We start from the raw sequence: 14,568 nt of genomic DNA, 5'->3' as shown, positions 1-14,568 counted from the left end.
TGGGAGTTGGGCATCTGAGTGTTGAAGACAGGAACACTTCTTAAGCTGTTTTCAGTTAAGCCTGCAGTTTGTGGGACATTGTTCAGACCTGGGTCAGGGTTTGTAGCAGGGCACTGAAGTCCCAAGTTGACAGGGAAAGCGGGCTCAGAGGTAGTCTCAACACGTCAGGTGGCAGTCCCCAAGGGGGTTTCCGTGACCCAACCCGCCACATATACACATACAATTAGTATCCCCTCCAATTCTCTAACAATACAGGGTTGCATTTCAAAGTTCTAGCTTATCTAGCATGGAGTGGCCTTAATTACCATTCACACACTTTTCTAACATCTCTAATGGTTGACTCTGGGTCAATTAGCCTGCAAACTGTTTAACCCTTTCTGGCTATGTATCACAGCAACAAAGCCACACACACTGACTGCAAAGCTTTTATGGAAGCCAAGGCTATCGCTCTCGAGAAGCTTCAGCCAGGAACAACATCGCTTCCTTATATAAACATTTGCACAACCTTACTTATGAGAAAGGTCATTCATTCAGAGTTTGTAGCAATGATGTTACAGAGTGCTGGCTTCTAAAGTCTCTGGTAACTTCTAAAAGATGGGAAGGTCCTCAGGTCATACTCAATATGCTCTTTTCAGTTATAAATCCACAGGCCAGAGCATGAAACAGGCAAGATGGAGACATCTCCAGGGTCTTTCATAGCCTTTGCCATGTGGATGGTGGGACGTTACACCCCATATTCTTATGGAAATATGCTTATGATACAAATGTGGCATAACATATTTTATACAAGATGGGTCCTGTAAGGTATAATTGGAAAGGTTATAATTTACTGAATGTGATTATCCAATTTGTATGCATGTATCATTTCTGTATCTAAAGTTAGGAATATTGACTATGTAACAATTACAATTGGGTGTGTTCTTGTTTTTGTTTATTATTAAACTCAGTCTGTAGTGTAAGAAGTTGAGCGTATCTTCCTCCACATTGAGAGAGGGGGCAAATTTATGAGCTTATGTTGTATAAATTTCTCTACAGTGCAAGACAATATAATTTTGGGTGTACTTTCCAGAGGGGAGCTGCACTTGAATGCTGGGCCATTTCCTAGCTGAATCTTCTCATAGAGAGCTGTTTGCAGACTCAGATTCTACAGCTGGTGCGTCCCTACCTGTGTGTGTGTGCTGCCAGAGGCCGGAGAGCCTAATTCAGCAAAACAGAGAGAGGGAGCACAGGCTAGTGGAGCAGGCAGGCTCAGTGATGTCCCAGTACATCAGGTGACATTCCAGCAAGGGCGTCTAACCCGTCACAGATGGAATTTTACTGTCCCAAACAAAGCTCACAGTTTCAGTTTGTGGTAAATTATTGGCACAAGATGGAGTCCAGAGTCATGCAAGCAAGTCACATTCCCTTACATGGCTTGCTGACTCTCAGGGGCAGCCATTACCCATATTCTGGTTGGGGCATCCACAGGAAGGCTCCCCAGGCGGGATGAGCTTCTTCTATGGCCCACTGTGAGAGTTAATTGCCCTTGAAGGGCCATCAACATAAAGCTGTCTGGCTTCAATGTAGATTTTATCTGGTGAGTGTTACCCCCACAAATATACATCTGGGATGCAGATATATAGCCAATATTCATAACTTCAGATACAGTGATGATACATGGATTTAAACAGGATAATCATTTTTAGCACAGCGTAACTTTTCCATTGACACCTTACATCAGGAGCGGGCAAACTATGGCCTGTGGGCCGAATCCGGCCCATGAGCCGTTTTAAGCCAGCCCGCGAGCTCCCACTGGGGAGAAGGATCTGGGTGTTCCCCCGCTCCGGTGCTCCAGCCGGGGCACAGGGTTGGGGGCTGCACCAGACGGCTCCCGGAAGACGCAGCATGGCCCCGCTCCAGCTCCTACAAGCTCCAATGGCCCCCTCCAGCGCTCCAATGGGAACTGCAGGGGCGGTGCCTGCGGACAAGGCAGAGTGCAGAGCCGCCTGGCTGCACCTTGCGTAGGAGCCTGAGAAGGGACATCCCGCTGCTTCCAGGAGCCACTTGAGGTAAGCACCGCTCGGAGCCTGCACCCCTGAGCCTCTCCCCTCACCCCAACCTCCTGCCCCAGCCCTGATCCCCCTCCTGCCCTCCAAACTCCTCAATCCCAGCCCAGAGTACCCTCCTGCACCCTAAACCCCTCATCCCCAGTCCCACCCCGGAGCCCACACCCCCAACCAGAGCTCTCACCCCCTCCCACACCCCAACCTCAATGTTGTGAGTACTCATGGCCCGCCATACAATTTCTATTCCCAAATCTATCCCTCGGGCCAAAAAGTTTGCCCACCCCGCCTTACATGATATACTTTGTACAAAAGTTTTGTTTCAATTGTCTAATGGTGGCAATTATCAATGATACACATGGTCATATTTCAATCAGACAGCATCACAATCCATAACGAAGGTTAATGGAAATAGGGCAGCAGGAATCTGTGAAATTCCTGCGGAACTGTTAAAAAGCCCAGGGCCAGCTGTTCTTTTGTGCCTCCAGATGCCATCCAATATTATCTGGGGGCCAGCGTCAGTCCTGTCCAATGGGCAAAAAGGCATTATTTTATTGCTGTGAAAAGATTGTTTTAACTATTGTGGCATAACTAGCCGTCGCTGGGAAAGTTTACACTTTGGTCTTGTTGGCCCAAGCTGCTGATATATTAAGGAGCAAGAGAAGACCACAACAAGCTGGCTTTACTCTTGGCTGTTCCATGACGGAACAAATTTCACAGCACGACAGCTTGTTGAGAAAACAAGAGAATTCAAGCACCCCATTCACATTGTATTTGTGGATATCAAGGCAGAGTTTGACTCTGACAGGGAATCACTCTGGCTGACCTTGAAACTCGCAGGCCTCTCTGACAAGTATTGTAGAACATTCCAGCTCTTAAATGACAACTCCTCAGGCTGTGTTCTTGTAAACAGGAAAAGAATCGCCTTCTTGCAAATTAGGTCAGATGCTCAACAAGGATGTCTCGCTGCCCCAGAACTCTTCAATGCCATCATAGACCATGAGCTTGACCACACACTAAGTAAATGTCATCCAGGCATACGCATTGTTAGGAGACTGGAATAGCCCCGAAACAGGCCACACCCTGAGACACTCCTTTTTCCCTGCGGTGAGGACCTTTACCCTTTCTTGTTTTTAATGTTATCTTTTTAGTATGTGTTTCAGGTTTTCCAGCAATAGGGGGAGCCATGATTAGGGCATGCCTGTCATAGGGCGCATGTGTTGCCTATAGCTTATAAAGTGTGTTAAAAGCTTCTCTGTGGGGTGCGGTGAAGTGGTGACAGACTCTAGACAGAGAAACAGATTCATCTGACTGCAGCCCGTATGCCTCACCAGGCCACCCGGCAGGAAGTGAGATTTTACTTACTCACTATAATTGTAGCCTATGATCATGTATTTAGGTCTCACTGTAGTCTTCAACAAATTGTTAAAGCCACCTGGTCTCTCTCGAACTTGAATGAATTGCTCTGGGGGAAGGGCAGTTCGTAACAGCCTAAAATACAAAGAACCTCACTGACGCTGATTTTGCCAGCAACACAGCACTAGTCGTTGAATCAATGGACAAGCTGACTGCAGTACCTAAACCCCTGGAAAGTTCACTTGCAAAAGTCGGCCTGAAAATTAATTGGGGCAAAACCAAAATTATTCTAGTTGGCAACTTTGAACAGGCTGTGGGCTCTAGCATTTAGTGGATGACCACCCAGTACAGATTGTCAGCAATTTCACCTATCTGGTCTCTGTTTTGGATAACATGGGCAGCAAAAGAACTTGAAGCTTACACTGCAGAAGTGTTGTCACTAATGGGGCGCTTCATCAAGAACGTCTTGCAAACCAAACATCTTGATCAGTAGAGACAAGATGGGGACGAGGATATACAATGCTTCGATGGCCTGAATCCTGACCTATGGGACTGAAACATGGCCCCTCACTGTTTAGATTGAAGAGACATTTGGACGCCACTCAAATGAAGCATCTCTGAGGACTGAAAACATAAAATGGTTCAAATTCAAGTCAAATGAAGAGAGCCATTTTCTAACTAATTAGGTCCCACTCTCTCAAACGGTCGCTCAATGCTCTCTAAGGTAGTATGGTCATTTTCTCTGAATGCCTACCAATCTTCCCTGTGAGAATCATCTTTGACTTGAATCCAATGAAAGCAGGATGGAAAAGACACACACGGGCATCCCCAGAAGACCTAAAATATGGTGGTTGGACAGCATCAGACACCTGTCCCTAGCAGGCATTCTACCTTGTAATTCACCAGGTTTGGTTCAGGACAGAACATAATGGAGGCCTGTAATGCATTCTGTGGCGTCTATGCTGCATAGACAGCATGAGAACTAACTACCTAGCTATGCAACTAGAAGGGATGCAAGCTTTTTCATTTTTTAAACAAACATTTGATTCTGCAGAAGAATAAAGACCCTAATTCCACAATTGCCATGGAATTTTGAGGACAAGGAATTTCAACAACCCAGCTGGAAAAGAAATTTGAGAAGTTAGTTCCCTCCTCATGTAATATATATTCTGTTTAATTTTAACTTTTGTTCTTTGAAACAAAGCTTCTATACAGCATACATTCCAATACTTTGGTTGCCTGATTGGAGAGACATTTTAAAGTCATATTATTAAAAAAAATAATAATAATCTTGGTTTCAAAAGACAGTTATGGTTGCTAAGTGACTATAGAGTTTCTTACCAAATTATTTAGATAATCTAAGCACTAAAAGCAAAAAAATGAATAGTTAAGTACATAAAGCTTACACAACTCACAAACATTTTTATCTAATACAAAGAAATGCTTGAACTCTGACTTAAAGATTTCAGCATCTTGATTTCTGCATCTTTTAACAGCTACTGTTCGGACAATATATTTAAACAATTGATTACATTTTTCATGAAGTACTCACAATTGCTGTTTGAGACTTTGGGAGTTTTATGACAGTGAGCCTGGGCACCCCTAGATAACAACTGGCAGATGGCACACCATACTATAACTCACATCAGGCCTGACACACATTGCCCCAACACACGGTTGTCGTAACCTGTATTTAAAAGGTGTCACGTGAAGGATCATATGCAACCTGATAACATGCTGGTTCCAAAAATCACTATGTGGTGTAGGTACAAAGTGTACAGAAAGAGTTTGAGATGTGCGCTGGAAATAGGTTCCTAATATATGTTTCGCACGAAGTACATAAGCCCAGCCTGCCCTAGACCAAGGAATGTGCACTTATCTAATCAGAGTAATCACAGGCAGAGGACAATGCATTCACCTTTATATATAAAGGTAAACAAAGCCATCAAGCTAAACAAGCAGGGGAGAAGACCGCTTAACAATCACACCATGGGACCGAATCTGCACCCCAGGAAATCTTCATGGCTCTTTAAACAGAGACAATTAACTAATATAAGTGGGAACAGAGATGTTTTAGTTATCCATCACTGAATGGACTCAGGGTTCAGTGCCCTGTGAGCCTATGAAAGCTGAATCCTCTTGGCCTGGAAGAAAAGAATAGCAGGAAACTGACCCAGACTTTAAAGTGAGAAGGGACCATCATGATCATCTAGTCTGGCATCTTGCACATCGCAGGCCCCAGAACCTCACCCACCCACTCCTGTCATAAACCCTTAACCTCTGGCTGAGTTACTGAAGTCCTAAAATCTTGATTTAAAAAAACTTCAAGTTACAGAGAATCCACCATTTATTCTAGTTCAAATCAGCAAGTGACCCATGTTCCATGTTGCAGAGGAAGGCAAAAACCCCCAGAGTTTCTGCCAATCTGACCTGGGGGAGAATCTGACTCCAAATATGGCGATCAGTTAGACACTGAGCATCTGGGCCAGACACCTGGGAAAGAATTTTCAGATACAAGTCAGAGCCCTCCCCATCCAGTGTCCCATCACCAACGGTTGGAGATATTTTCTAATAGTCATCATGGAGGAGCCATAGGTCATTGTAGGCACTTGATCATACCATCCCCTCCATAAACTTATCAAGCTCAGTCTTGAAACAAGTTAGATTTTTTTGCCACTACTACCCTTGGAAGACTGTTCCAGAATTTCACTCCTCTGCTGGCTAGAAAGCTTCATCTAATTTAAAGCCTAAACTTGTTGATGGCCAGTTTATAGCTATTTGTACCAGTGCCAACATTGGCCCTTAACTTAAATAATTGCTCTCCTTCCCTGGTATTTATCCCTCTTTATTCAATCGACACCAACCATATCTCCCCCTCAACCTTCACTTTGTTAGACTAAACAAGCCAAGCTCCTTAAGTCTCCTGCACAGAGGTTCTCTATTCCTCTGATCATCCTAGTAGCCCCTCTCTGCACCTGTTCCAGTTTGAATTAGTCTTTCTTAAACATGGGAGACCAGAACTGCACCCATAATTCCACAGGAGGTCTCACCAGCGTCTTGTATATTGGTAATAACGCTTCCTTATCTCTATTGATGCATCCGAGGATTACATTAGCCTTTTTCACAGCAGCATTACAGTGGCAGCTCAGAGTTATCCTGTGATTGACCAATACACCCAGGTCTTTCTCCTCTGTTGTTTCCAACTGATATCTCCCCAGCTTATAGCAAAAATTCTTGTTGGTCCCTAAATGCATGACTTTGCATTATTAAATTTCATCCCATTTCTATTACTCCAGTTTTCAAGATCATACAAGAGGACTTTCTGACCTCCAGGAGGGAGCATTCCATGCTGAACCATCCCTTTAAATCCTTGTAAGATTTTTGCTTTCTCTTAGGGCTAGTCTACACTACCCGCCCGGATCAGTGAGTAGAAATCAAGCTCTCGGGGATCAATTTATCGCGTCTCATCTAGCCGGATAATCGATCCCCGAATCGACGCACGTACTCCCACCTCGTCAGGATGAGGAGGCGCTGTCGACGGGGGCCGCGGCGGTCGATTTGCCACCGTCCTCACAGCAGGGTGAGTCGAATAGGATACGTCGAATTCAGCTATGCTATTCACATAGCTGAATTTGCGTATCTTAAATCGATCCCTCCCCCCCCCCCCCAGTGTAGACCTAGCCTTAGTAACTTGTCTGACATGCTTGTTCATCCACTTTGATCTGCAACCCTTCCCTACAATTTTTTTCCCCTAGCTTGGGATGTAGGCTCCCGATAGTTTCTGCAGCTATGACTTAAAGTAATTCCAAGCCTGCTCCACATTCAGATCTTCGAGTTCTTCAGTTCAGTCCACTTCCCTAAGTAATTCCCTTAATTTTTTTAAATTGCCCTTTTGAAATCAAGGACCCCAGTTACTGACCTACTTTGTTTATCTTTCCATTTAGCTGAAACTAAACTAACTCATGATCACTCCAATCAAGGTTGTCCTCTACAAGTTCTTCTGTGAGGTCCATGCTACTTACCAAAACAAAATTACCTCTTCTTGGCTTGGTGACTATTTGGTGAAGAATCTGTCAGCTACCACATCGAGGAATATCTGGGCCCTACCATTATTAGTAGCACTTGTCCTCCAATCTATATCTGAGAAATTAACATCTTCCATAATCACACAATTCCCAGAAGTATTTATTTCATTAAAAATATTAAAAAGGTCTCTATCCATATCGAATCCTGGGAGTCTGAAGCAGACCAAGTAATATAGGCCAGAAATCTGTTTAAACAAAGATAGTAACTTGCTGAAATTAAGTTTTAGTCACCAGAAAACTTATTTTGTTTTACTTGTAACCACACTTGTTTCTTTTATTCTTATTTATCACTTAAATCTCTGTTCTTTGTAAATAAGCTTATACGGGTTTTATTATAAAAAAATCTGTCGTACATTACAGTGAATTTTGAGTCCAACTAAACTGGTAAGCTGCTGTGCGCGCTCTCTCTTTGGAGGCAGTGAACTTAACTTCTAACAGTGGCCAGTGAGAGGGACTGGACACTGCAGAGAGATGTCTCTGGGGAACTTGTGAATTGGAGTTTGTTGATTGTTACCTGCAAGGAAAGATTTGGACTGACAAGGTAGATGAAGTGGCGTGTCAAAGCAGCAGCAAAAGGTCTCTCCTGCTGAGGTTGACTGGGGGTAATGCAGTGGCTTACGGTTCTGAGTACCCCAAGCAGGACATCACAGAAATACGTAGAACTAATATTTAGTTGTAATAGACTTCATGCCTACAATAGGGCTGTGGTTTCAAAGACTCACTGTAACTTACATTTAAACAGAAACCACAACTCCCTAGCACACAATCTTCTGTCCCCAAGATTATCAGGGTCTTCACTCAGACTACCTGACGAGTCACACTGGATCTGATCTTCAAAGTCGGAGTGAACATTGGGGACCCAGCACACTGCTCTCCTGGTCCAACAAACCCTCTCAGCCAGGTAAAGATCAGAGGTTTCTCTATCCCCACCATATGATGGAATCAATTATCTTCGATATTTTCAGATCATCATAGGAAAGAATATCACTCCACTATAAGACCACTGGGCAACAAGCTGGTAGAGTAATACAATCACCATGCATCAAAAACTGTCAGTGTCTTAACCCCAAATCAGCTCCAATGATCACCATGGCGTCGTTCAGCACCAGATTAAATCAGTTGAAGTACACAAGTAAACAAGTACACTGGTGTCCACAATCCGATCAGAATGCACCCACAACGAACACTGACTTTTTGCAAGACTATGTTGCCACAGTAAACATTACTTCCAGTCCATCAAAACCATAAAATCATGGATGGCAGAACAATTTTGTCTAGTGAACTAACCAATCGCTGGACCAAAGCACTGACAACTGCAGAGAGCTCTCAACCTATTCCACAGAAAAGATCAACTAAATTTGAAAGAAACTCACCAAGGCTGACCTTCCTAAAGTAGACGATTTAGTATTAATCTCTCTGCTACTTCTCATGGAGTTTGGGCCTGTCACGTACAATGAAACTCCAGAATCTGAAAAATATTCAAGTCATCACTCCTGCTGAACAGAGCTAATGTCTCCCATCACACCCTCTCTGGTGAAAGCCAGCAAGGAAAAACTGTGTCCTGTGCTGGGAAAAATAATGAATACCTCTTTCAGAGGAGCAAACCTCTCCAACTATTGCCCACATTCAGCCTCTCTTTCCTAGCAAGAAACACTGAAGCTCCAGAAAAACAAGACATCTTCAGGCATCCTGGATGCTGAAGAATCTGGCTTCAGACCAGGACACAGCGCAGACCATCCTAGCACTACTAATGATTGTCTCCTCTTTGCAATGGGTACTGGCCATTTATCAATGCTCATACTAACTCCCTCCACAGCCTCAGACAGTCAATAGAAAGGTGCTGCTCGCTCATTTATTGAGTATGCTGGAAGTCAACTATTCAGTGTGTTACGACTTCAATTATTCTTTCCAACAGGACCCAGACAGCAGTGATAGACTACTGTTCCCATCTCCAGAAGCAGATACCTGGGGAGCAAGCGAGAGATCTAACCTGCCTCTCCCCAGCTTTAATATCTATGAGTAATGATTACAAGAAATGGTAAGGTACCACAGACCCCGCTGCTAACAGCATGCCAAAAACAACAAACTATATCTCAGTTTCCAAAGACAACCCATGCCATCATAAGAATGTAACCATACCTAGATCAGCATCTGAATGAACAGGCGTCAAGGTAGCTATACACTTCATAGTAATCGACCAACCTGCACCTTTGGGCCTAAAATTCTGGTTGTACAGCTCCAAAGCTATAGGCCCTTCCTAAAGCTACAGAAAAAGCTCTGCTAATTATCAGTTAGAGAGAAACCCCTTTCTTAGTACCTTAGAAAGAGTATGAGAATAATATACTCAAGCAGTGCCCTATCCTGCTCCCACTGAAATCAATGACAGAAGATCTCGCATTAAAATCAGTGGGAGCAGGACTGGCCCCCAACACTCAACAATAAATTTCAACTTTACTTTACGAGCTATTTTCTTTAAATGTCACTGTTGCACATTTTCAAAGATACTTAATAACATATGAAGAGTTTGAAGTGGTAATGAAAAGCAAGTTTTATACTAAGGAAACAAGAGGCAATGAAAACCACTAGACCAAGACTGTGGCAACCTGCGTTCTATTCCTTGTTTGGCCATTAGCCTGCGAGCTGACCTACAATAAGTAATTTCACCTCTGTGCCTCAGTTTCCCCCCCCTCTGTAAAATGAGGCGAGTGGCACCTTACTTCATAAAGAACGGAGATCTATGGCTGAGACGCACTGAGAATTAAGTATTAGACAAACATCCACAATTTGATTGTAGTGACCTGACACTCAGTTGGATCAATTTTCTTTAAAAACTTTGCAAAAACATTCTAGAATAAATCTGGATTTTAGGTCAAATCAGTTTTCCCACCCAAAGTTACAAGGAGGGACTAGAGTAGGCTGTTAAAATGGAAGCCATTGGCAAACGAGAAAGGCTAATGCCTCTCCATAACGACAGTAAAAATTGCCTAAATAAAGCTACTTGTAATACCACCAGCTCTTACATTGTCAATTGTGGAGCTAATATGTAAAGATTCACTAGTTTAAGAAGCGGTAACTATTGTCATTTCCCCTCCCATCAAGTCTCTTCAGCTTCATAACTATCCTCTGCCTTTCTTTATGGCTTCCCCGCTCCAACTTGCGAGGAAACTTGTGGGAGCTAAATTAGAACTTACTGGTGGCCATGTTTCTCTGCCACCATTACAACAAAAAATAGTTCAGCTAGCGATACTGCAGCAAGAGTGCTCTTAAGCTTATTAGAGGAGTGAGATTGAGAATGTAGGGATATTGCCAAATCTTGAAAATAGAAAGGAGAATCCCGCCGGAGCACCAATCCTCCTCTTCAGCCAATAAAGGCTGCAATGACAGTCGTTCAAGTATCGCTGTAGGCGATGGGAAGATAACATCCTTTCAATTCTCAACTTCTGTAACACTAGGGCAAGGAGAACAAGGTGCCATGCTAACTTGCATCCTTGGCTGGGTAGGACACAATGATACTTGGGAGCAACCAGGATCAATGACTAAGAAATTACAACACATTAAGATAACCAAAATGGGACTGCTTACCTTAATTCGAGGCATGGTGACAGTGGGTGGCTTCGCTTCAGCAATGAAACTGTGGCATGTTCCTTTTTCAACAAGTTGTGTAGTGTAGGGCATGAACTGTTTACCCTTTGATCCAAACACAAAATCATCTCTCAAAGCATCTATCAACACAATGACCGCTTTTTTGAAAAGGGGTGATGGAATCTTGGTCCAATTAGAAGTCACTCCTAAAATAAATGTAAACATAAAATGTGTAGAGCATCAATGCAAGTTAAGGGTCCACAACAAAAATGATCAGCACTTCACATAAGACTTCTGCAATAGTTGTAATTGCCAGTGACTGCAATTTAAAGTTAGAAAGTCAGCCCACGTTTTCAAGATTTGAAATTCCAGTCTAGTACACCACTATCTCGATATAACGCAACCCGATATAACACAAATTCGGATATAACGCAGTAAAGTAGTGCTCCAGAGGGGCAGGGCTGCGCACTCCGGAGGATCAAAGCAAGTTCAATATAACGCGGTTTCACCTGTAACACGGTAAGATTTTTTGGCTCCCGAGGACAGCGTTATACCGAGGTAGAGGTGTACCAGTATTTGACTGTGCATGTTCTGGTTTTCACTGTAAACAAGACAGGACTGTACTGTTTTTAGTTCACCTGCAGCTGGAATCTATGTCTATCCATATCCACCTTGGCTTCATGAAATCAAAAGATTCAGTCCACGTGGTCTTTAGTCTGACTTAGGTCCCAATAATGCACTGACCAGCAGTGGTGCCCATCGTTGAGGGGAAATGCTAGATGTAGTAAAGTAGAAATTGGGTAAAACGCCTTGCGAGCCCTCTAGTGGCTGCCACTGCATTTCATGTTTTAGAAGCCAGCGTGTAGTTTTTATATACAACTTCCATGTATGTTGTTTATATTTAGAAAATATGGTTATCTGGAATCCAATTGTGCCTGTGCTTTTATATATGGTTATGTAAAGAACAAAATAGATAGGGATTCAACTGAAACAAGTACTAATCATATGGTCTTACACTTCACAGACAGGGGCAATGTAACAAGAGCAGTCAAGTTTCGCAGAAGCAAAAAGCTGTGGCAACAGCCCCACTTCCACCTCCTTGTGGGGAGCTAGTGGTCCAGTCCCATTCCAGAGAGGCACAGGGAGGAGGTGAGCTAGTCCTATCCCCTGGGGAATAGGAGGGTTGATGGGCTAAGGTGTGTGTGGGGAGGTCTCACTGATAGCTGGCCCAGAGCAGACATTAGAGCCCAGTTTGCTCCATGCTCAGCTCTGGCCCAGGCTACCACTGCTGCTCCTTGTCCAGCTGATAGGAAGACAAAGGACCAGTCAAATTAAACTTTATTTTCTTTCCTCTGCCAATGCCTCAGCTCCTGCTGGGTTTATTCTCTCTCATGAATCATAAAACCACATAAACCAAAAAAACCCCAAACACTTGGGCTCCTGGATCTTGTTTTCCTGCTTCCAGCCCAAAGCAAACTTTTAAAGCCAAATTCTAACTGTTGAGATGAGTTCCTGTCTGCATCCTGTAAAACTTGCCCATACCCGTATTGCCCTGGCCTCTTCTTTTGTCATTCAGTGTTGCACGCATTCTAAAACAATATGCATTTCCTCACCTTTTGGGGGCGAAGCCAGACTTTGAAGCACCTGCTCCCCTACTTGGTGTAAACTTTACTTGTGCCAATCAGAAACAAACACAAACAGGTTTAGGGCCCCGTCCCCTATGACACTTCTATGATGTCATAGTTGGTACTTTATGGGCCTGCCTGCCATGTGCAGGCAGGGAGAGGAGAAAGAAAAACGAATCCTGTGTATCTTGTGTACACCCGTAACCGAGCCTGATCACCTCGAAGCCTCTCTCTCAGCTCACGTATTTCAAACAGAGTTTCTACGTTTGCCGGTCGTTATGCGTTGGTTTGTATTTGTAAGTATCAGTTATTACTAAATGCTGCATCTTTGTTTATAAATATTGTTAGTAGATATTTTAGTCATTGTGTGTTTTAAGTTTCATTAACCCTATTAGCTAATCAAACACTGCTTCCTTACCCCTTGTAATTATCCCCAATAAAACTTTAAATTGATTAATTTTAGTTGTTTGTGTGTGTCTGCAGTTTGCATCATGACCCATACTCTCCTTGCATCCCTTACCAATATAGTCTATTGCCACGTGCAGCCTGGTAAATAACAGGCCTGCATTTTCTTTCACCCCTGCGTGCCCGTGGCAATCCACACTAACCACCTGTAAAAGGGATTAATAATGGAATTGCTGTCAAGCTGTTAATTAGAACAATATGAATGAAGCTGTTATAATAAAAGGTACGGGGACTATGGCAAACATAGGTGACCTGTGATGGAAAGGAATTAATGTCTCAAATGAACATGGATGAGTGTGATCCATGTACAAAAATAGTGCAAGGAGCAAGGGCAGACTCTCCATTTGCACGTGCTAATGATGTACCCAAGGATTTTCAATAATTAGATCTGACAAGGTTGGTTAAGAAGGAACAGTGAGCAAGGGCCCAGGAAGGCAGGGGATTGGGGGCACGATTACCTACGCAGGTTACCTGGGACGAGCAGGGGATTGGAAGCAAGAGAGGGGCTGGTTACCTGGGCCAAGCTGGGGTAGGGGAAGTGGAAGAGGAGCTGACTACCTAGGCAAGGCCAGGAGGAAAAAGAAAGGTTGAGGGGGAATTGGTCACCTGGACCGGACCAGACCAGGGAAAGGACGGGGGACAGGCTGCTTACCTAGACAGGGCAGTGGAAGGAGTGAACAGGGAGGATGGTGGCAGGAGAGATGATTATACCTAAGTGGGGCGATTACCTGAGCCAGGCAGCAGAAGGAGGGACCGAGGGTTGCCCTGGCTGAGTGGGGGATGGAGGAGGGGCGGGAGGTCTTGGTTACTTAGGCCAGCCGGGGGAAGGGGCAGGCTGGATAACCGGGTCAGGTGGGAGATAGGCGGGCCAATTACCTGACCCAGACAGGGGAAGGAGAGAACGGTGGGGGGTGGTTACCTGGGCCTGGCGGATTACCCAGGCTAGGGAAGGAGAGGACGGCGGGAGCGGGTTACCTGGGCCAGGTGGTTACCTGGGCCAGGTGGGGGAAGAAGAGGACGATGGGGGCTGATTACCTGGGCTGGACGGATTACCCGGGCCAGGGAAGGAGAGGACGGCGGCGGCAGGTTACCTGGGCCGGGCGGGGAAAGGAGAGGCCGGGCGGGGGATGGGGCTGGGGTTACCCGGGCCAGGCGAGGAAAGGGGCAGGTTGCCGGGGCTGGGGTTTCCTGGGCCAGGCGGGGGAAGGAGAGGCCGGGCGGGGGCCGGGGCTGGGATTACCTGGGCTGGGCGAGGAAAGGGGCTGGGGTTACCCGGGCCAGGAAAGGGGCTGGGGTTACCCGGGCCGGGGCTACCTGGGCCGGGCGGGGGAAGGAGAGGACGGTGGGGGACTGGGGTTACCCGGGCCGGGCGGGGGACGGGACTGGGGTTACCTGGGCCGGGCGGGGGACGGG

General features: G+C 45.0%; 1 protein-coding gene across 1 annotated transcript in view; it reads right to left on the bottom strand.

Moving 5' to 3' along the window:
- The window catches only part of PIGG (phosphatidylinositol glycan anchor biosynthesis class G), a 121,221-nt gene extending 106,664 nt beyond the window's left edge, over positions 1–14,557 (bottom strand). The window contains exons 1-2 of the mRNA XM_034773803.1: positions 14,548–14,557; positions 11,066–11,271 (exon numbers count right to left, since the gene is read on the bottom strand). Of these exons, the coding sequence (XP_034629694.1) occupies positions 11,066–11,158 (93 nt within the window). The 5' untranslated portion in view covers positions 11,159–11,271; positions 14,548–14,557. The remainder of the gene's footprint in view (positions 1–11,065; positions 11,272–14,547) is intronic.
- Between the last annotated feature and the right edge of the window lie 11 nt (positions 14,558–14,568).

The sequence above is a fragment of the Trachemys scripta genome, chromosome 6 (assembly GCF_013100865.1).
Source record: "Trachemys scripta elegans isolate TJP31775 chromosome 6, CAS_Tse_1.0, whole genome shotgun sequence".
Lineage (NCBI taxonomy): Eukaryota > Metazoa > Chordata > Testudines > Emydidae > Trachemys > Trachemys scripta.
This window is presented reverse-complemented; position numbering and strand designations above follow the sequence as displayed.